Consider the following 24,456-nt stretch of genomic DNA (forward strand, 5'->3'; position numbering starts at 1 on the left):
TTAAAGTAAAATACCAGTAAAAGTCACTGAGACTTCATCTTCCTCCTGTGCACTGAAACAATCGAAGTCTTCCTCCACAGTGTCGGATTGGAATAGCGTCAGATATACTTCGCCACACACTTTCTCAGTCTCTCTTTTGTTGTTCTTCTAGCATTTTCCATGATGAAAATTAGCATGAACAGACCACGCACAAAGCGGTAAGTTACATTAAACTAGCGAGCTACAGAGTAGACGTGACCGGGAAATAAAGAAAGAAAAGGGTGACGCAACAAAATGTCATCAACAATAGCCCAGTGCCCCCTAGTGACCGGAAGAAACCTCTACACTGCATGAGCAGCTGCAGTTCCTACGTTAAGAGCCAAATTGACTGCCTTTAACTTAAAAGTCAAAGTCAGCTTTATTGTCAATCCTTCATATGTCAAAACACACAAAGAAACCGAAATTCCGTTTCCTCTATCCCACGGTGACGAGACATACAAGTAGACGACACAAAATAACAAAAAGCGGCATCATATGGATTTTTTTTGTCGCCTCTGCGGATGGACATGCGATCAACACACCACTCTTCTCCCCAGTGACCGTGTCACATATCCCTCCGCCCAGCAAAGCGGTGCCGCACAACAGCGGTCCACAGCCTTTTAACGAGTGTATAAGTGTATTAGTCATCACAAAAATCACGAAAGATTCATAGATGTGCCGCACCGGACGACAAGCCGTAGGGTTCAAAACTTGAGCAAAAAGTAGCGGCTAATAGTCCGAAAATTACCGTACTCTGCTTATTTGACGTCCAGTTGTTTTGAAATACAGGATTTTTTTTTATGTTTATGGCAGCTCAGCTGCCTAATGGATGCGTTGTGGATAGGTGTAGACTTCTTAATCTTTTTAGCAGGCTCGTCAGTGCTATAGTCCATTTTGTACCTGCCAACCCTCGCGATTCAGGTGAGGGACTCCCCATTTTCAAACCTATCAGCTGCATAACTCCCCCATTAGTCTTGTCCATAAGCCAATTGTCTTGCTAATCTCACAATTTTAGAATCACGGAAACAGTTTTCATTGTGGGGAATGTGACAACACAGCTCCTCTTTGCTGAGGGTGGGGGAGGGGGAAATGATACTCCCATTGCAGACTATAGCAATGAATAATCAGCCAAACGATCTAGCGAGCACTTATTCTCTGGCACATCATCAAAATTTAGTAACAGATGTTTTGTCTCTTCTACTACTGTACATCTGTTTTGTTTTTTATATATAGACAAGGGCGAGCAGCAGATTTAGTCAAAAATCAATGCTACCGCTGGTTGCTATGGGAGCGCGACAACGGCGTCCCAGCAGTGCAAAATATTTACTTTGAAGTTACTAGAGCCTTTCAACTGACCATCGCGGTAGTTGAAAAAATTACTTGTTAATACTCTTTATATTTTTTAACCCACCTTACCTTTGGTAATTCCACCTCCCTGATGGTCCAGTGGGTAGGATGCGGAGTTTTCCCCGCCTGCGGCCTGGGTTCGTTTCCCGGTCAGGGAACCATATGCAGCCATAGTGGAGCACATGTCCCCGTGCCGGTCCCAAGCCCAGGTAAATGCAAAGGATAGCTTCAGGAAGGGCATCTGGCGTAAAAACTGTGCCAAACACTTCTCATGCGAATCATCTGGCCAAAAAAAACCCGGTTGTTTCGCTGTGGCGACCCCTTCAGGGAAAAGCCGAAAGGAGCCACCACCTTAAGTAATTCCACCACCTCGAATGGACCTGTCATTCCTACTGCGCATCTCACCACTGTAACACTTTCCTTGAACATGTCCTGCGCTACCTTCACATACTTCTCTGCAAGTCCAGACTTCCTCATAAAATACCACAACTCTTATCTTGGTAGCCTTTCATAAACAATTTCTAAATCCACAAACACACAATGGAACTCCTTCCGGCCATCTCTATACTTCTCCATCAGTATTCTCAGAGCAAACAATGCATCAAATGTGCTCTTTCTCAGCATGAAGCCATATTGCTCCTCACAGATCTTCACCTGTTTCCAAGCCTAGCTTCTACTATTCTTTCCCATGACTTTATGTTGTGGCTGATCAATGTGTTCAAGATTCAAAAAGTTTATTGGCCATGTTTGGGCATGCCAAACAAGGAATTTGACTCCTTAGATCTCAGCCTCTGTTCAACATGTAGGTGACTAACAACATTCACGTGTGAAAATTTACAATTATTCTCAAACATCCCCTGATTTTAAACTCCCAGGAGGGCAAGGAAAAACTCAAAACTCCTACTCTGGGAAATGTGAAACCTTGAGAAGAGACCACAGATGGGAGGATCCCTCTTCCAGGATGACCAGGCTGCAATGGATGCAGAGAGGACACAGTATACGTAATATAGACAATTCAAAGATAAAGCATCGAGAGCAGGATGTTATTGCACACCAATGACTCTGAGACTCTGAGTGGTGTGAGTTCATCAGAGCGACAGCCTGGGGGGAGAAGTTGTGTCTGTGTCTGCTGGTTTTGGCGTACAGGGGTCTGTAACGCCGTCCGGAGGGGAGCAGTACGAACAGACTGTAACCTGGGTGAGAAAGGTCTGTAGAGATGTTACTTGCACGTTTCCTGGTCCTGGACAGGTACAAGACTTGGATAGATGGGAGGTTGGCATCCCAATACCTAATGGCAGTCAGACTGCCGTTCTCTAGCCTGTAGAGGTCTGTTCGTCCCTCCATGGAAATGTCTCCCCAGACCATCACTGACCCACCACTGAACCGGTCATGAATGATGTTGCAGGCAGCATAGCGCTCTCCTTGGTTTCTCCAGACCCTTTCATGTCTATCACGGGTGCTCAAGGTAAACCTGCTCTCATCTGTGAAAAGCACAGGGCGCCAGTGGCGGACTTGCCAATTCTGGTGTTCTATGGCAAATGCCAATCGAGCTCCACGGTGCTGAGCAGTGAGCACAGGGCACGTCGTGCCCTGAGGCCACTCTCGTGAAGTCTGTTTCTGACTGTTTGGGCAGAGACATTCACACCAGTAGCCTGCTGGAGGTCATTCTGTAGGGCTCGGGCAGTGCTCAACTTGTTCCTTCTTGCACAAAGCAACAGATATTGGTCCTGCTGATGGGATGAGGACCGTCTACGGCCCTGTCTAGCTCTCCTAGAGTAACTGCCTGTCTCCTGGAATCTCCTCCATGCTCTGGAGATTGTACTGGGAGACACATCAAATCTTCTTGCAACAGCACGCATGGATGTAACATCTTGGAGGAGTTGGACAATCTGCGCAACTTCAGGAGGGTTAAGAAATTGCCTCATGCTCCTAGTCGTAATAATGACTCTTGCTAAAGCCAACACTTGCGGAAAAACAGTTAAAAAAGATCAAGAGGGAGGAACTTGAAATGGCCTCCACCTGCAAAACCAGTCCTGTTTTGGGGACCATCTCATTGTTGCCCCTCTACTGCACCTGTTGTTAATTCCATCAACACCAAGGCAGCTGAAACTGATTAACAACCCCCTCTTTCACGTACCTAACCAAAATCTTATCAGAAAAGTGTAATTGAATTCATGCCATACCCTGATAAAAAAACTGTTCCTTTAATTTTCAAAAAAATTAAAGGAACAGTTTTTTTATCAGGGTATGGCATGAATTCAATTACACTTTTCTGATAAGATATATATATATATATATATATATATAGGGGGAAATATAGGGGAGGGGGAAATATTTCGGCTACTTTCCGTGCTTTTTCACATTTGCCATTCTCATCCCTGAATCATTCAAACCTGTGATGGCAGGCTCCTTGGCCACCGGTACAAAGGTGGAGCTCTTGAAGCACGAGGGAACTCTGGTTAGAAACTCCAATGCTATCCTAGACATTTCCATGCCTCTACTAACGTGCCAACTGGGTCAACTGCCTTTCCACTCTTCATCCTCTTCATAGCTGTCCTCACCTCATCCTTACACTTCCTGATTTACTCTCTCCACTTCATCTAACCTTTTCTCTCTCTCATTTTTTTCATTCATCATCTCCTGAAAATATTACTTCCGCCTTCCCAACACACTTTCCTCACTTGTCAGAACATTGCCATCTAAATCTTTAATTACCCTAACCTGCTACACATCCTTTCCAGATCTGTCCCTTTGTCTGGCCAATGCGTACAAGTCCTCTCCTCCTTTTTTACTGTTCAACTTCTTGTACATCCCACTATATGCCTGTTCTTTAGCTTTTGGAGCTTCTCTTTTCCTATTTCGCCAAATCTCCTTGTACACCGGTCTACTTTCTTCATCATGCTGACTTCTTTTTTGACATCCTCTTTCTCCCTATGCTTTACTAGACGTCTGTGTTCCACCACCAAGTCTCCTTGTCTTCCTTCCGCTGTCCAAATGTCACATCCAGTACCTCTGCTTGTACTTCATTGATTTAGCTGCGTCTTCGCGCACTGCTTACAACACACATAAAGCCAGTGTCAGTGGTTTGCTTTCTAATTAATTTCTATCGAATGTTTATCGAAGGCATTTTTTTCCTCGATACTAGTCATGCGTCTATTGATAATGAATTATCGCCCAGCCCTTTAGATTTGTCCACCAAGTCTCTTTGTCATCCTTCCGCTGTCCAGATGTCACACCCAGTACCTCTGCTTCTACTTCATTGATTTAGCTGCGTCTTCGGGCACTGCTTACATCACACATAAAGCCAGGGTCAGTAGTTTACTTTCTAATTTATTTCTATCATATGTTTATCGAAGACATTCTTCTTCCTCAATACTGGTCATGTGTCTATTGATAATGAATTACCACCCAGCCCTATAGATTTGTGTGAAAGGTGCACTGCGCGTTTATGTCTATTCTGATATGACTTACAGGAAGGAGTTAATTCAGCGTGGAGTTCTTACTGCGGAAATGGACCTCTACTTGGGCAAGTTGGCACTCACCAAATTCCCCAAGAGCCCGGAGACGTGGATACATCGGTGAGACTGCCTAACATCTGCCATGTGACTACTACAGGAAATTGTCATCGTGCAAAATTAGGGAAGATACAGCCTGCTGGCCACAATTTTAGCTTTTATAGTCTTTGATTAAAGATTAAAGATTAAAGTCCCAATGATCGTCACACACACACCTGGGTGTGGTGAAATTTGTCCTCTGCATTTAACCCATCCCCGTGTGATTTTAATCCATCCCCTGGGGGAGAGGGGAGCAGTGAGCAGCAGCGGTGCCGCGCTCGGGAATCAGTTGGTGATCTAACCCCCCAATTCCAACCCTTAATGCTGAGTGCCAAGCAGGGAGGCAATGGGTCCCATTTTTATAGTCTTTGGTATGACCCGGCCGGGGTTTGAACCCACAACCTTCCAGTCTCAGGGCGGACACTCTACCACTAGGCCACTGAGCTGGTCAGTCTTTGACTGGCCCGTGCAGGGTTTCTGAAGTCAAAGTAAAATCTAAAATATACAGGGATGAGAATCTTCCGCGGATTCGCGGATTTCCGTGTTTATTTCCGTCGGGAGTATCATTTTCGTGAATCGTGTAGATTCGACAGTGAGCGCCCGGCGCGCTGCGGTTGCACGATCGGACTGAATTAAGCTCCCTGCGCACTGAGGTCCTCTTAAATTTTGGAAAGTACATCAGGGCTTTAAAAATATTTTCTAAATTTCAGCGACGGCTCTGTCACAGTAATGCAATCAGCGCGGTGCAGTTGCGCGGTCGGCGACGTGCTACATTTGCGCGTTCGGTGGTGCGCTGCAGTTGCGCGATCGGACAAAATTAAGCTCCCTGCGCACTTAGGTCCACTTGAATTTTGGAAAGTACATCAGAAGTCTAAAAATATTTTCTAAATTTCAGCTACAGCTCTGTCACAATAATGCAACCAGCGCGGGGCAGTTGCGCGGTCGGCGACGCACTACGGTTGCGCGATCGGACAACAATGCGCAAATGAAAAAATGGTTAAAAGTCTTGGAACGGATTAAAATAAATACCATTCTTTGTAATGGGAGAAATACCAACCAGCTCAGTGGCCTAGTGGTAGAGTGTCCGCCCTGAGACTGGAAGGTTGTGGGTTCAAACCCCGGCCGGGTCATACCAAAGACTATAAAAATGGGACCCATTGCCTCCCTGCTTGGCACTCAGCATTAAGGGTTGGAATTGGGGGGTTAGATCACCAACTGATTCCCGAGCGCGGCACCGCTGCTGCTCACTGCTCCCCTCTCCCCCAGGGGATGGATTAAAATCACACGGGGATGGGTTAAATGCAGAGGACAAATTTCACCACACCCAGGTGTGTGTGTGACGATCATTGGGACTTTAACTTTAACTTTAACTAAAATAGATTCGGAATTCGACCGATTTGCTTCTCGAACCGCCTTCTGGAACGGATTGTGGTCGAAAACCGAGGCTTGACTATTATATTCACCTTGGTAGCCCACCAAGCAGGAATATTTTTTTAACAAAAGTGTTGAAATTGAGTGATGAAATTAATGGTTTTGGGGTTGCTATACTGCCAAAATCCAGGAGTTTCCAGGGAGCTTTTCCCCCTGAGCCCCCTCCGGGGCATTACCCCCGGCCCCCTGCAGCCCCCAATGGGGGCCTGTGGGCACTGTGGCCCCCAATAGGCCCCCCCAGTGGGGCATGTGGCCCCCAGACCCCGGCTACTTTCCAGTGTTTTTTTTTCATTTGCCATTCTCATCCCTGAATATAGAATGCTTTATTTAGAAAGTGGTCATTTAATTTGGATGTGCCCACTTGTGGACAGTAAGCGAGCAAGACCACTTGAACATTTGTTTGCACGATTGCAAATTTACCGACACATATTCTGTGATATTTAGTGATGTTTCCTACTCCTTCAGTGACTGCTTTTCAAAAAGAGATGTATAAAAAAACGTATGCATAAAATTATTTTTTACTCACATACACAGACCACAGACACACAATATTAATAAATCCACAAGGCCTAAAGAAAACTACCGTAATTGCCGGACTATTAGCCGCACCTGATTATAAGCCGCACCAGCAAAAAAATCACGGATGATTGTGGTTTTTTTTTCATAAATAAGCCGCATCGTTCTATTAGCCGCATGTGCACGGGAGTTATTTACAAAGAAAGACGGTACACAGAAAGCCTTTTTAAAGTTTTAATAACATAAATGAACATGTCTTTCTAAACGCTGCCTGTGACGCGGCAGTAGTACCGCAGCAACATGGAAGTGTGTACGCAAGTTATTTACAAAGAAAGACGGGACACAGAAAGCCTTTCTAAAGTTTTAATAACATACCTTAACATTTCTTTCCAAACACTGCCTGTGACGCGGCAGTAATACCGCAGCAACACAGCACTAATAGGGCTGGATTAAAAAAAACATACCGGTAAAGGTCACTGAGACGCAGCGGTAATACAGCAGCAACATGGTAGCACAGCACTAACAGGGCTGCTTAAAAAAACATACGAGTAAAAGTAACAAAAAAAAAGCCAGTAAAAGAGCCATCTTCATCTTCCTCCTGTGCACTGAAACCATCATAGTCTTCCTCCTCAGTGTCGGATTGGAATAGCGTTAGATATCCTTCGCCACACACTTTCTCAGTTTCTCTTTCGTCGTCGCTTTTATGCATTTCTTCTAGCATTTTCCATGATGAGGGTCTGTTCATGCTAATTTTATTCATGCAAAAGCGCTAAATTACATTAAACTAGCAAACTACACGTATAGCTCCAGCGTAGACGTGACTGGCAAATAAAGAAAGAAAAAGGTGATGCAACACGATGTCATCAACAATCGCCAAATCGACTGCCTTTAACCTAAAAGCGGCATAATATGTATTTCTTTTGTCCCCCATAATGACGGTTTGTGTATAAAAGCTTCCTTTCAGTAATGTCCGTCTTGGTCTCATTCTCTCTCTTCTTTGTGTAAATTATACGGCACTATTTGCCTGGCAGATGGACATGCGATCAACACACAACTTTTCTCCCCAGTGACCGTGTCATATATCCCTCCGCCCAGCAAAGGGGTGCCGCACAACAGCGGTCCACAGCCTTTTTACGAGTGTATAAAAGTGATTAAGTCATCACAAAAACCACGGAAAAAAATCTATCGATATGCCGCACCGAACTATATGCCGCAGGGTTCAAAATTTGAGAAAAAAGTCCTTATAGTCCGAAAAGTATGGTAAATACAGAAAACAGAGTCAAGTCATTTGCAAACAAGTCATTGCCTTATCGTAAGTAATATAGTGAATATTGGGTAATAAATAATCAAATTAATTAAATATTTTACTTAATTTTAATATTTTTAATTACCGTATTTTACAGACTAAAAGTTGCTCCGGAATATACATCGCATTAAGCCATAAAATGCACAATAAAGTGAAAAAAACATATATAAGTCGCTCCAAAGTGTAAAAATCGCATTTTGGGGGAAATTTATTCGACAAAATCCAACACCAAGAACAGACATGAACGAGCAACAACAGGGTAAACGATACGGTATGCTAACGTGAAATAAACACAAACAAAGAGCTGAGAACGGGCCTGACGTAACATTGACAGTTATCCAAATAACTATAACATAAATAACACCTTTATCAAACCATCTGTGTCACTCCAAATCATTAAATCCATCGATCGTCCTTTATGTCAACAATGCCGGGTGCGCGCCGCTGACGGCGGTTGCACTTCAAACTATTCCACAGGCCCATATAACGATATATAAATTATATATCAAATAACTATTACCGTAATTTTCTGACTATAAGTCGCTCCGGAGTATAAGTCGCACCAGCCAAAAAATGCCCAAAAATGTGAAAAAAAACATATAAATCGCTCCGGAGCATAAGTCGCATTTTGGGGGGCAATTTATTCGACAAAATCCAACACCAAGAACAGACATGAACGAGCAACAACAGGCTAAACGATACGGTATGCTAACGTGACAAACACAAACGAGGAGCTGAGAACGGGCCTGACGTAACATTCAGTTATTTAAAAAAAACTATTACATAAATAACACGTTTATAAAACCATCTGTGTCACTCCAATTCATTAAATCCATCGATCGTCCTTTGTCAACAATGCCGTGTGCCGCGCCGCAGTTCAAATTATTCCACAGGCCCGTACAACGATATATAAACTATATTTTAAATAACTATCACATAAACAACAATATTATCAAACCATTTGTGTCCCTCCAATTCATTAAATCCATCGATCAAATTTCTTGTCTTTTATCGATCGTCCTTTGTCAACAATGCCGTGTGCCGCGCCGCAGTTCAAATTATTCCACAGGCCCATACAACGATATATAAACTATATTTTAAATAACTATCACATAAACAACAATATTATCAAACCATTTGTGTCACTCCAAATCATTAAATCCATCGATCAAATTTCTCGTCCTTTATGTCATCCTGGTGACAGAGGACATGTCCAGAGGATATGGCACTTTAAAGTGTTAATTACTTTATTTGATTTTTTTCTCTCTATTTTTCATGTTTTGAATATGTTCAAGATAAAGATATCAAAACATGTGAAGTGATCAACTATACTAAAAATAACATGTGAAGTGGTCAACTATACTTGTAAGTGATGTGTTAATGATCAAGTAAAAGTTTGTGAAAAAAAACATATATATAAGTCGCTCCTGAGTATAAGTCGCCCCCCCACCCAAACTATGAAAAAAACCGCGACTTATAGTCCGAAAATTACGGTATATAAGCAATAATATTATCAAACCATCTGTGTCACTACAAATCATTAAAGCCATCGATCGTCCTTTGTCAACAATGCCGGGTGCGCGCCGCTGACGGCGTTTGCACTTCAACTATTCCACAGGCCCATATAATGATATATAAATTATATATCAAATAACTATTATATAAGCAATAATATTATCAAACCATCTGTGTCAATCCAAATCATTAAATCCATCGATCGTCCTTTTTGTCAACAATGCCGGCTGGTTGTGCGCCGCTGACGGCGATGGCACTTCAAAATATTCCACAGGCCCATATAACGATATATAAATTATATGTCAAATAACTATTATATAGGCGGCTCGGTGGAGCACTGGGTAGCACGTCCGCCTCACAGTTAGGAGGGTGCGGGTTCGATTCCACCTCCGGCCCTCCCTGTGTGGAGTTTGCATGTTCTCCCCGGGCCCGCGTGGGTTTTCTCCGGGCACTCCGATTTCCTCCCACATCCCAAAAACATGCTTGGTAGGCCGATTGAAGACTCCAAATTGTCCCTAGGTGTGAGTGCGGGTGCAAATGGTTGTTTGTCTCTGTGTACCCTGCGATTGGCTGGCAACCGGTTCAGGGTGTCCCCCGCCTACTGCCCGATGACGGCTGGGATAGGCTCCAGCGCTCCCGCGACCCCCGTGGGGACTAAGCGGTTCAGAAAATGGATGGATGGATAACTATTATACAAGCAATAATATTATCAAACCATCTGTCACTCCAAATCATTAAATCCATCGATCGTCCTTTATGTTAACAATGCCAACTGCGTGTGCGCCGCTGACGGCGGTTGCATTTCAAAATATTCCACAGGCCCATATAACGATATATAAATTACATATCAAATAACTATTATATAAGCAATAATATTATCAAACCATCTGTGTCACTCCAAATCATTAAATCCATCGATCGTCCTTTGTCAACAATACTGGGTGCGCGCCGCTGATGGCGGTTGCACTTCAAAATATTCCACAGGCCCATAAACAACAATTTTATCAAACAATCTCTGTCACTCCAAGTCATTAAATCCTGTGATCGAATCCTTTGTCCTTTATGTAAAACACCGCTGCGTATGCACCGCGCCGCAGTTGCAGTTCAGATTACAGTAATCCCTCGCTACATCGCGGTTCGTTTATCGCGGTTTCACTACATCGCGGATTTTTTAATTTTGAAAATTTGTGAAAAAATTCACATAAGTTGCTCCTGAGTATAAGTCGCCCCCCCACCCAAACTATGAAAAAAAAGCGATTTATAGTCCGAAAAATACGGTAGTTAAATAATTATTTAGTTAATGGTGGCAGAATTTTCAATTTAGATACACAGACCACAGAAACTTGACAATAAATGATCAATTTAATTAAATATTTAAGTACCGTCTTTTTCCATGTATAATGCGCAAAATGTAACTAATTTATTGTCCTAAAATCTGGGGTGCGCATTATACATGGGTACAACAATTTTTGAAGAAAATCTCCCTCGAAATAAAACTTGAAATCACCTTTCTTCTTGTTTGTTGTCAATCACGCATCGCATTCAGCCATCCTGCCCAACACACTTAGTCAGTAAAATTCATAATTGACGACACATCGTTTGATGCTATGGTGCAATCCTTGATGGTGTGTTATTGTCAAATATTGTTTGTTTTTTAATCTCCATCGCAGACCGGATATCATACGGAGGCCGCCATGACAGTATGCGCAGAACGGATGCGCAAGACACGTCAGCGTCATATAAAGAGCGAGAGTTCAGTTCTTTAACTATTAGTTTCAATTCACAGTTTAATTAGCAGTTTCAATCAGCAAATAACAAAATGCGTTTTACAGGTAATATTTTATTTCACAACACTTTGCCTTGTTCCTTTCTTCTCTGCTGTTCACTTCAGACACGCTCCATACGAACACAATGCTCTCGTATCAGACGCTTGCTCGATCACCTGCTCGTTTGCTGTCACAATGTACCCTACACAAATCCGAAACATTTGTTGCGGCTCCGAGTCACGACGAGGGGCAAGTTTTGGTTTCCAAGGGTGTTTTTAATTCCTCTTCAACTTCTCTCCCATACACATGTCCGCACGTCACTTTCCTCTCTTTTCATTTTAACCTAACTGATCGCGGTGGTGCCTTTCTGGGCAGTCGGAGAAATCAACGTCAACAAAAAAAATACATCCAGCCTAGTTAAGAAATCACCAGAAAGATCACCATGACAATTGTGAACACACAGAAAGATAATAAATAACTGGAACATCACTCAAATATTGGTGATCCCGTTGAGAGTCTCACATATTTCTTCGCTATCGAGTTTGCTAGCGCATGCGCAGTGATACTGACCGGCAGAATAACATCCGGTTGTTCCCAAAGATGATCTTTTTTCTGAAATAATTTTACGTTTACGGACTTAAGTAAGAGTCAAAATTTGGGTGCGTATTATACATGGGTACAGGCTTTTTTCCAGCATCGACATGCCATTTTTAGGGTGCGTATTATACATGGGGGCGTATTATACATGGAAAATTACGGTAATTATCAATTAGTTAAATAATTATTTAGTTAATGATGGCAGAATTCTACTATCAGAAATACAATCAACTGCCACAAGGGCACCACGTTGTTGATTTTCTTATAATTTAAGAAGGCTTAAACGAATGAAGAACCTGAAATCAGTCATTAAGTAGAAGGCGGCTGTTGGGTTTGTCAACATTTGCACAAATTTCGCCAGACCCGAGAGTTGTCTTCATCAGGCCAACAACTCCTGCAGGAGGGCGCCCGAGACACACACACAGGATGTATGGCCCGAACCGCGCTCCAGCTATAGGCTGGACGCTTTTAATTGAATAAATGCAATGGATGGAGTTTACACAAATGCATAGCTTCGCACATCTCATGATTTTAGAAAAACAAGGCTGTCATTGTTTAAAGCGAGCAGTATGGACATCTCAACGATGTTATTGTTCAAACCAGGATGTTATTGTTTGAAGCGACTCATGGCTCCAGCCATATGCTCCTGAGCCATGAAAAACACCATTGTTCTCTTAACATTCCATCTCGGTTGCAAATTCCTGGGCACAAGGTCAAACTGTCACATACAGCAAAGATCCTCCATAGAATCTAATGATAATATTTGACATATTTCCCAACAGCGGCTACAGTTAAAAGGAAAGAGTCTGGAACGGCGCTAACTGAGCCTTTGCTTTATCGAGCAGCTTTGTTCTCAAGCTAGCATTCGCTCAAAGGATAGTCCCCTGTTTGTCTAGCACAGGGGTCGGCAAACTTTTTGACTTGCAGGTCGAATTGGCTTCTAAATTTTGACCGGGGGGCCAAACAAGGAGCAGATGGATGTAGTGTTTGTGGGAAGTAATATAAACGACATGTAAAGGTCATTGCATAAATGGTTTTGGCCTTTAGTAGGGAAGTAAAGCATGGATATTCAAAAAACGCTTTTTGGAAACAAATGCATTTATTAACATTAAAAAAATATTTCACTGAAAAACTACTATCACTGATTCTCATTAAATAAGACACTGTTATTATGAATAACAGTTTCCATCACTTCAGCGCCTGCATGTCAGACTTATGAAAGATGTTTATCGAATGAGGTGAAATCACATCAAACGGCAAACATTCTGACCAAATACATAATCTTGAAGAATCAGTGAAAGAATATATCTAAATAAAGTACCTACTAATATAGAAATTACTAATAAAGAAATCAAAAGGGCAACACGGTGACAGATTTACTGAAAATCAGAGCAGAGCTTTAACTCACAAACACCTGGTGACAGAGGTAAGGAAACAGGAAACACTTCCTCAAAGTCGGCCTTAAAAACTTTAAAAGTTAAGATTAGTCTAAAATAGATGGTGCATCATAAACTTGCCACTGTACTTGACTTTTGATCCGCAGTTTGTCGGTGAAAAAAAGTTTTGCTGAGTCTTCAAATTAGCTGTCAACATCTCCACTGTAGCCACTCGTTCATGTGTTGACTCCTAGCACAGTTAGCATGCTTCGTAGCAAAGTGACGGCAAATATTGTACTCCTTGCAACCGTTTCTTGGCATATCAGCCATAATGGCATTGATCGAACTTCAGTGAAAAAATATTTTGTTGTCAACTCTTTTTTTAAACACTCGGCAATCAGTGTCCACCTTTCTTTTCCCTGGGCCACTCATTTTGATGGAGGGATTCCAGGGGAAGGTTTGTGGGTGGCTGTGGCGTAAAACTGTATCTGAAAGCTCAGTGCGCGAATTACGAGAATGCTGAGGTCACAGCCCACACTAGAAATTCGGCACTGATGGAAATAGAGCGCGGAGTGCGCCGGGTCCGTACTACTTAGTACGTACACGCACTTGTGAGTGTGCACCGAGCTTTCTGACACGGCTTCCGGGAGTAAATGCGCGGGCGGGCGCTACTGGGGAAACATAGTAATTGCAGGGAAAATAACCCAAAACAATGTATAATAATACAATTTATTCAGGTTTAGCGGGCCGGATTAAACGGCCCCGCGGGCTGCATCCGACCCGTTGGGCCGTAGTTTGCCCATGTCTGGTCTAGCAGTATACTGCAGGGATGCCCATGTCTGGTCCTCAAGATCCCCTGCCCAGTTTGTTTTAGGTGCACCCCTACTAATCACCAAATGATTCCCGAGCGCGGCACCGCTGCTGCTCACTGCTCCCCTCTCCCCCAGGGGATGGATCAAAATCACACGGGGATGGGTTAAATGCAGAGGACAAATTTCACCACACCCAGATGTGTGTGACGATCAATCGGACTTTAACTTAACTTTAACTTTTAACTTTACTACAACACTACTGATTCAAATGATCAGCTCATCAGCAGGCTTTGCAAAAGCCTGATAGTGACCCTGATGATTTGAACCAGGTGTGTAGGGATGGATCTAAAACAGGTTGGATAGGACTCTCGAGGACCGGACTTTGGCACCATTAGTGTAGCGTTGGCATTCATGCTAGCCTTGGCCTGAAGCAAATATTTGGGGCTCTGTATTGAAGGTACAACTCTAAAACGTTCATAAAGTCTGCGCCGGGTGTTTACAAACAGTCCAACAATTCAACTGAAGTAGTAGTTTCTCAATGGATATAAATAAGTTCACAAATGCAAACGCAACAAAACAGGTGGTGGAGTCAAAATCTATATTGAAACATTACTGAGTACCGTATTTTTCGGACTAAAAGTCGCTCCGGAATATAGGTCACATTAGCCATAAAATGCACAATAACGTGAAAAAAAACATATATAGTAAGTCGCTCCGGAGTATAAGTCGCATTTTGGGGGAAATTTATTCGACAAAATCCAACACCAAGAATAGACATGAACGAGCAACAACAGGCTAAACGATAGGTATAAACGATAGGTATGCTAACGTGACATAAACAGAAACGAAGAGCTGAGAACGGGCCTGACGTAACATTCAGAGTTATTCAAATAACTATTACATAAATAACCCGTTTATAAAACCATCTGTGTCACTCCAAATCATTAAATCCATCGATCGTCCTTTATGTCAACAATGGGTGCGCGCCGCTGACGGCGCTTGCACTTCAAAATATTCCACAGGCCCATATAACGATATGTAAATTCTATATCAAATAACTATTATACAAGCAATAATATTATCAAACAATCTGTCACTGCAAATCATTAAATCATCGATCAAATTCCTCGTCCTTTGTCAACAACCCCGCGCGTGCGCCCTGACGTCAGCCTCGTCGTTATTCCACAGATCTAGTATATAACTATATTGTAGTGTTAACAAAGTACAAGGACCCAAGCACCGGCGTGGACTTCCAGGCGTGTGGCGGCGTGGACTTCCATCCCCGGAGGTGGCACTTCCAGCCACGGAGGTGGAAGAGAGCTCCATATAATAGGACCGGGCGTGCGTAAAAGTACTATGTCTTGTCACCGTGGGATAGTGGGAACGTAATTTCGATTTCTTTGTGTGTCTTGGCATGTGAAGAAATTGACAATAAAGCAGACTTTGACTTTGACTTTTTGACTTTGAAAATGCTAACTTTTCATCTGCTTTCTCCTGACTCACCGTTTCTGCCTCTTATCGGTTTGTGTTGCGTCTGACTACTGACGGATGTGCGTCGGCACACGTCTAAAAACACTGGCTCTGATAGGCTACCATAACGCTGCCTTAGCCAATCGCTCACTGACTTGTTACGTTAACCCGGAGACACTAGTCTCAGGCTCGTCTGCCCGGCCTGCAGCTAAAGGGGGCGCTAAATTGCCAATTACCCACACAGTGATATGACAAATAATAGAAAACCATATTGCTGCTTTTTTGTATTTGTTTTTTTTGGCACTTTGCGGCTTTTTTGTTTTGTTTTTTGGCACGGCCGCCCGTGTCGCCCGTGCCAAAAACCGCTACTGCACTGGAGGAGAGGAGAAGGAAATGCAGACTTGCTTGATTTGTTTTTTCCACAGTAATCAAGTTCATTCCTTCACCAAGTAAAACTCAAAGTGTATCAAACCGAACCAAAAACCATGATCATAAAACCTTGGTTTTTCATAAAACCTTGGTTTTTCATTAAACCGAACCGAGGATTGTCTGTAAACGAATTTCAATAGCTTGGCAGCTCAGTCTACTTAATAAGACTTGTCAAATCTGCACTTATTACATTTAAGTGACCGGCTTCCCATTAAAGGGTCAAATGAGCCGGGAGTGAAGAGACTCGTCCGAGTTGCTAACCACCTTTATTAAATTAATTCTGAAAGAATCGATCTAATCTCTTTATGACGCCAATCCCGTTGAAGTCAAACGACGCTCGCATGCCGAGTAACTAAAATTGAGACACGTCGTCAGAATGACCGCGCCCTACTGGTGGCTCCCTTCTGATTTGATGCTTTTGTTAAATCTCGGATATATTTAGATGTCTTTGTTAAGACCTCAGGGATTCGTTATTTACACTAGCGCGCATTCGTCCTAGCTGAGCTTAAGATAACTATTTCAAACCAGATCTGACAATACCTGATGTTAAGGATTAAAGCTGTCTTCACTTTAAAAATAATTGAACGGATTTAAAGAATGACTATGATAGGGAAATAAAGTTTTAATTACTGCATATAAAATCATGCTCAACATAGTTAACATGAAATAATTGATAACCGATTTAAGGATTAAGAAGAAATTTAATGAATAAGCAAGAAAAAGAATTACAAGTCGAAAAAACAACAATAATTCCACTCACCAATCTCAGAACAAAAGAGGAGACAAAAGGTCTAAAATCCTATTTGGTTGAACAAGTCGAGTGATCGGCTCTCCTTTGTTCCAAAATCCGAATTCTGTTTAAAGAGAGGAAAGATCTGCCGATGAGGAGATTAACCAACGCCGTTACATTGGTGTCTTCCCCTTTCTGCCAGAAACGGCTGTCTCCTCTGCCTTCCTCGAAGCTTAAAATTTGACAAAGTCCAATTCGAAGCTTAAAATTTGACAAAGTCCAATTCGAAGACTCTGGAAATTCATTTTAGTAGATTTTGGTCCAATCTGAAAAAGCATGAAAAATCCATCTTCACCTAAGCGGCGTTCTTTACTCCGGGCAGCAACAGGGCCATCGCCCTGACCAGGAAGAGCCCTTCTCTCGTCCGAAGCCAAGCTTTTATAGGCTCGTCAGCTCCTCTGGCATTACCTCATTGGAATGTGTGGAATGCCTGGTATGCTAGGAATGCATGACCTCATTTGATTTCTCAGCTGATATTTTAATGCTGTCTCAGCGGATTTTTCAGCTGATATGTGAGGGTTGCGCAATCTTCACCTGACTCTCAGCTGGGAGCCTTGGCAATTTTGCTCAGAACAGCAAATATTGCGCATGACTGTTCTCTGCTGCTGTTTCCTGTTTTGCTCGTTCTTTCACTATTAGCCCTTGATGTCTGCTCTCAACTTAATACATTCATGTATAAATAGAACACCAATGTTAAATACAGGTTGGATAAAACATTGCAACATTAATAACATATATCTTGTCTAGTAAAGATCAACTTAACACATAATCATACTTAGCCATTATAATAGGTTCTTCTAACTTCAACATCTATATTGATATTGCTCAAACTGTTAAGCTTAAAATTATGGCATAGCAAAATCATTTTCCAAAATTGTGTGTTGCTATGTGTTTGAACAGCTTGTGTCTTCCCAATTCCTAACAATTTAATTTATTAGATTTGTTAGTTTCCATCAGGTCACCCCTATGTCAAGCTTTAACACCATCTTCTGGTGAAATTTTGGAACTACTTCATGTTTTAGAAGAGCCAATGTGCCTGGGCCAAATTCGATACCCAATTGTACACCATCTTGTACCACCAGGCCACTTGACAGACTTGATTAATTTTACTTTTATGGCATTCTTAATACGTTTACATATTTTTATTATGCTTTAAGGTGACCTTAACTTGAGAGGTACCCATTAATAAATGTGTCATTTTTATGTTGTTAATTATTTGTAAATGGTGTTTTACCAACAACATGACTTGATTAGACAAATGATAAACAGTAATGCCTCCTTGCAGACGCTGGGTGCTGCAGCAAATCCTGAGAGGCCCGTCAGATGTGGATTGTGATGGAAAGAAGCAACAGGGTGAAGCAGAGCAGGCAGATTTAAAAAGGAGTCAGAAGTTCAATTACCATCTTGCTCCAATGCTCCACAAAGAGCTAAATGTCTGCTCTGATGCTGCATGTCGTTATCCCAGCAACTACAATGCATGGTCCCACCGCATCTGGATTCTGCAACACATGGCCAAAGGCAATGTCAAGGTATGTAGGGGTCAATTGTAGTGTTGCACGGGATACCGGTACTGTTAAAATGGCTCATATCATGTACTTAAAGAAATGGTGGCTCGCCGTGGAAAATGCCTTTAAGTGCTGAGCACGCCTCCTTCTGGGAGGAAGGAAGATGCCTTCAAACAGAGAAGCGCTCATTGTCACCGCTGCTCTTTATTAAAAAGCATGATGCACGAAGTGTCATACAGAACTTCTTGGAAGTTTTTTGCCGACAACCATGCAAAGCCTGTCTCTAAGACTTGTTTTAAAACTACTGTGGCTCGAGGTGGGAGCACATCTAATCTGGCCAAGCACCTCACTGAGCAGCGACTAGTTGAGGGACTACACACGCACGCACGCACGCACACATACGTTGTTAGAATAGGTCTCTTTGGCACATGTGATTAGCTAAGTAGCTTGAGCTATGCCGTTATATCGCTGTAAACCTTCTCTTGCTTTCTTGGCTTTTTCTTCTCTATGACACTCTTTGCACATACATAGAAGTCGCTCTCAGTTAAGACGACAAGGTCACACATTATCACACAGGCTAGGCAGAGTCGACTCCTTGCAGGAGTTAGACCTTCTTCCGCAATCTCGCAGAGAAGGCTCCACAGCTGTGTATTGATCTTTCTGGCATACATTAAATAGTTAAACTGTGAAGGCTGCCTCTTGGTAATTACTGTTAGCATAGCGAGCATTAAAGATAAAGAACTGTAACTAAAAATAATCAAGTCAAGTCAAATTTATTTATATAGCCCTAAATCACAAACAAGTCTCAAAGGGCTTCACATGTACGAACATTGACAATTATTCTCAAACATCCCCTGATCTTAAACTCCCAGAAGGGCAAGGAAAAACTAGAAAAAAACCTACTGGGGGAAAAATGAGAAACCTTGAGAAGATCCTCCTTCCAGGATGACCAGGCTGCAATGGATGCAGATAGGGCACATAGAACACATAATGTAAAATAATCAAAAGAAAAAGTGGATGTCCAATTTAAAGTGAAGAGCTGCATAATATGTATTGGTAGGGCATTCCAAAGCTCTGGAGCCTGAATAGAGAATGTTCTTGACACTGCAGACTCCTTTTGGTCCTTGGGGTCACTAACAGACCAGTCTTGTGCGAACAAAGGTTTCGGGACAGAATGTAAGGTACAACTAGGTCGACGAGATACGAAGGCGCTAAGCCATGCAATATTTTATATGTTAATAAGAGAACCTTGAAGTCACATTTTAAGTGGACCAGGAGCCATTAAGTTGGTTAGTATCTGTGTAATATGATCAAACTTTCTTATCCTTGTAAGCAGTCTTGCTGCAGTGTTTTGTGCCAATTGCAGACTTTTAATACTAGATTTAAGAAGACCAGAGAACAATACATTACAGTAATCAAGGCGCGACGTAACAAACGCATGTATAATAATTTGTCATGCACAAACATGGTCATTAAAGCTGATTCTGATTAACTAGCAGGGCTTTCCTCCGTGAGTCATCACCTTATCGTGGTGGAGGGGTTTGCGTGTCCCTATGATCCTCGGAGCCATGTTGTCTGGGGCTTCATGCCCCTGGTAGGGTCACCCATGGCAAAAGGGTCCTAGGTGAGGGGCCAGACAAAGCACGGCTCATAAGACCCCTTATGAAGAATACAATATATGAAATTAATTTTCCCTCGCCCGGACGCTGGTCACTGGAGCCAGGCCTGGAGGTGGGGCTCAAAGGCGAGCGTCTGGTGGCCGGGCCTTCGCCCATAGGGCCCGGCCGGGCACAGCCCGAAAGGGAAACGTTGGTTCCCCTTCCCATGGGCTCATCCCCTGTGGGAGGGGCCAAAGGGGTCGGGTGCGTAGTGAGCTGGGCAGCGGGCAAGGGCGGGAACCTTGGCGGTCCGGCTGCAGATGCTGGCTCTTAGGGCATGGAATGTCACCTCGGGAGTTTGAGGCAGAAAAGCTCCGACTAGACATAATCGAACTTGCCTCCACACTCAATTTGGGTTCTGGAACAAGCCCTCTCGAGAGGGGCTGGACTCTCTTCCACTCAATAGTTGCCCACGGTGAGAGGCGTCGAGCAGGTGTGGGCCTACTTATTGCCCCCCGGCTGGGCGCCTGCACATTGGGGTTCACCCCGGTGAAGAAGAGGGTAGCCTCCCTCCGCCTTCGGGTGGGGGGACGAGTCCTGACTGTTGTTTCTGCCTATGCACCGAACAGTAGCTCAGAGTACCCACCCTTTTTGGGGTCCTTCAAGGAAGTGCTGGAAAGTGCTCCTTCTGTGGACTCCATCGTTCTACTGGGTGACTTCAATGCTCAGGTGAGCAATGAAAGTGAGACCTGGAAGGGCGTGATTGGGAGGAACGGCTCCCCCGATCTGAACCCAAGCGGTGTTCTATTGTTGGACTTCTGTGCTCGACACGGATTGTCAATAATGAACACCATGTTCAAACATAAGGATGTCCATGTGTGCACTTGGCACCAGGACACCCTAGGCCGCAGTTTGATGATCGACTTTGTAGTCATGTCATCGGATTTGCGGCCACATGTTTTGGACACTCGGGTGAAGAGAGAGGCGGAGCTGTCAACTGATTAACACCTGGTGGTGGGTTGGCTCCGATGGTGGGGGAAGATGGCGGTTCGACCTGGCAGACCCAAACGTACTGTGAGAGTCTGCTGGGAATGTCTGGCAGAATCCCCTGTCAGGAAGAGCTTCAACTCCCACCCCCGAGCTTTTCCCACGTCCCGGAGGAGGCGGGGGACATTGAGTCCGAGTGGACCATATTCCATGCCTCCATTGTTAAGGCAGCCGACCGGAGTTGTGGCCGTAAGGTGGTCGGTGCCTGTCGTGGCGGCAATCCCCGAACTCGCTGGTGGACACCAGCGGTAAGCGATGCTGTCAAGCTGAAGTAGGAGTCCTATCGGGACGTTTTGGCCTGTGGGACTCCGGAGGCAGCCGACAGGTACCGGAAGGCCAAGTGGAACGCGGCTTCGGCGGTTGCTGAGGCAAAAACCCAGGTGTGGGAGGAGTTTGGCGAGGCCATGGAGAATGACTTCCGGACGAGTTTGAGGAAATTCTGGTCCAACATCCGGCATCTCAGGAAAGGGAAGCAGTGCACCGTCAACACTGTTTACAGTGAAGATGGCGTGCTGCTGACCTTGCCTCGGGACGTCGTGAGTCGGTGGGGAGAATACTTTCGAAGACCTCCTCAAATCCACCGACACCTTCCATTGTGGAAGCAGGGCCTGGAGACTCTAAGGTGGACTCTCCAATCTCTGGGATCGAAGTCACTGAGGCAGTTAAAAAACTCATCGGGGGCAAGGCTTATGGGGTGGATGAGATCCGCCCGGAGTTCTTAAAGGCTCTGGATGTTGTGGGGCTGTCCTGGCTGACACGCCTCTGCACCATTGCGTGGACATCGGGGACGGTGCCTCTGGATTGGCAGACTGGGGTGGTGGTTCCCCTCTTTAAAAAGGGGGACCGGAGGGTGTGTTCCAACTACAGAGGACTCACACTCCTTAGCCTCCCTGGTAAGGTCTGTTCAGGTGTGCTGGAGAGGAGGGTCCGTCAGGAGGTCAAACCTCGGATTCAGGAGGAGCAGTGTGTTTTTCCTCCTGGCCGTGGAACAGTGGACCAGCTCTATATCCTCGGCAGGATCCTCGAGGGGGCATGGGAGTTTGCTCAACCCGTCCACGTGTTTTGTGGTCTTGGAGAAGGCGTTCGACCGTGTCCCTCGGGAAGTTCTGTGAAGGGTGCTTCGGGAGTACAGGGTGCCAATCCAACTGATAAGGGTGGTTCGGTCCCTGTATCATCGATGCCAGAGTTTGGTCCGCATTTCTGGCAGTAAGTCGGATTCGTTCCCAGTGAGGGTTGGACTCCGCCAAGACTGCCCTTTGTCACCAATTCTGTTCATAACTTTTATGGACTGAATTTCTAGGCGCAGCCGAGGAATTGAGTGTGTCCGGTTTGGGGACCTCAGCATACCATCTCTGTTTTTTGCAGACGACGTGGTGCTGTTGGCGTCTTCAAGCCGTGATCGGCAGCTCTCACTGGAGCGGTTCGCAGCCGATTGTGAAGCGGTTGGGATGAGGGTTAGCACCTCCAAATCTAAGTCCATGGTTCTCGGTCAGAAAAGGGTGGAATGCCCTCTCTGGATCAGTGATTAGATCCTGCTCCAAGTATTTCGGGGTCTTATTCAGGAGCGAGGGCAGGATGGAGCGTGAGATCGACAGGCGGATCGGTGCAGTGTCGGCTGTAATGCGGACTCTGTACTGGTCCGTCGTTGTGAAGAAAGAGCTGAGCCAAAAGGCAAAGCTCTCAATTTACCGGTTGAACTAAGCTCCTATGGTCACGAGCTATATGTCGTGACCGAAAGAATGAGATCCCGGATACAAGCTTCCAAAATGAGTTTTCTTCGTAGGGTGTCCGGGCTCTCCCTTAGAGATAGGGTGAGAAGCTCGGTCTTCCGGGAGAGACTCGGAGTAGAGCTGCTGCTCCTCCACGTTGAGAGGAGCCAGATGAGGTGCCTCAGGCATCTCATCAGGATGCCTCCTGGACGCCTCCCTGGGGAAGTGTTCCGGGCATGTCCTACCAGCAGGAGACCCCTTGGACGACCCAGGACGCGCTGGAGAGACTGTCTCTCAGCTGGCCTGGGAACGTCTTGGGTTACCCCGGGATGAGCTGGACGAAGTGGCTTAGGACAGGGAAACCTGGGAGTCCCTCCTAAAGCTGCTACCCCCACAACCTGACCCCGGATAAGCGGAAGAAGATGGATGGATGGATGGATGGATGGATGGGTGGGTTGAAAGAATCGGACGAATCTTAGCAATATTACAGAGGTGAAAAATGCAGTTCGAGTAATGTTCTTAATGTGTTTTTTCAAAGGACAGGGATGAGAATCTTCCGCGGGTCCGCGGGTTTCCGTGTTTTTTTCCGTCGGGAGTATCATTTTTGTGAATCGTGTAGATCCGTTGAGAAAATTGTTTTTATATGGGGCGGGGGTGGGGCGGGCAAGTCGAACGGGATCAGGAACTGCTTCATATGGGCATGGCTCGAGAGCAGCGTCATCTTACAGTACTTACAAGTACTCGGAGCACAAAGACGCTCTTAAAGCAATGCGACAGTGAGCGCCCGGCGCGCTGCGGTTGCGCGATCGGACTAAATTAGGCTCCCTGCGCACTGAGGTCCACTTCAATTTTGGAAAGTACATCAGGAGTTTAAAACTATTTTCTAAATTTCAGCGACGGCTCTGTCACAATAATGCAACCAGCGCCGTGCAGTTGCGCGGTCGGCGCCGCGCTATGGTTGCGCGTTTGGCGGTGCGCTGCAGTTGCGCGATCGGACAAAAATGCGCAAATGAAAAAATGCTTAAAAAAAGTCTTGGAACCGATTAAAAAAAATTCCATTATTTGTAATGGGAAAAATAGATTCGGAAATCGACCGATTCGCTTCTCGAACCGCCTTCTGGAATGGATTGTGGTCGAAAACCGAGGCTTGACTGTATCATATTCACCTTGGTAGCCCACCAAGCAGGAATATTTTTTTAACAAAACTGTTGAAATTGAGTGATGAAATGAATGGTATTGGGGTTGCGATACTGCCAAAATCCAGGAGTTTCCAGGGAGCTTTTCCCCCTGAGCCCCCTCCGGGGCATTGCCCCTGGCCCCCTGCGGCCCCCAATGGGGGCCTGTGGGCCCTGTGGCCCCCAATAGGGGCCTCTGGCCCCTGCAGCCCCCAATGAGAGCCTGTGGCCCCTGGCCCACTGCGGCCCCCATTGGGGGGGGGGGCATGCAGCCCCCAGACCTCGGCTACTTTTCAGTTTTTTTTTCATTTGCCGTTCTCATCCCTGAAAGGAGAGTTTGGTCAAATATTACACTAACATTGGTTACATTATCACTTTGGACATTTATCTAAATTTACAGTGGCTTCCTTAAATAGGTGCTGACAATGAGCAGGACTAATTATCAACATCTCAGTTTTATCTGGGTTAAGAATTAGGAAATTAAGCGACATCCAT

The 24,456-nt window shown here is 44.6% G+C and overlaps 1 protein-coding gene across 4 annotated transcripts in view; it reads left to right on the forward strand.

The window, feature by feature from the left end:
- Positions 1-24,456, forward strand: part of ptar1 (protein prenyltransferase alpha subunit repeat containing 1) — a 71,345-nt gene that overhangs the window by 26,645 nt on the left and 20,244 nt on the right. For 2 of the 4 annotated variants that reach the window (XM_037259516.1, XM_037259513.1), the window contains exons 4-5: positions 4,839-4,943; positions 18,213-18,456. In XM_037259516.1, coding sequence (XP_037115411.1) covers positions 4,839-4,943; positions 18,213-18,456 — 349 coding nt within the window. Of the gene's footprint in view, positions 1-4,592; positions 4,675-4,838; positions 4,944-18,212; positions 18,457-24,456 lie in introns of all 4 variants that reach the window. The other 2 variants (XM_037259515.1, XM_037259514.1) reach the window with 2 other exon arrangements.

The sequence above is a fragment of the Syngnathus acus genome, chromosome 9 (assembly GCF_901709675.1).
Source record: "Syngnathus acus chromosome 9, fSynAcu1.2, whole genome shotgun sequence".
NCBI classification, from domain to species: domain Eukaryota; kingdom Metazoa; phylum Chordata; class Actinopteri; order Syngnathiformes; family Syngnathidae; genus Syngnathus; species Syngnathus acus.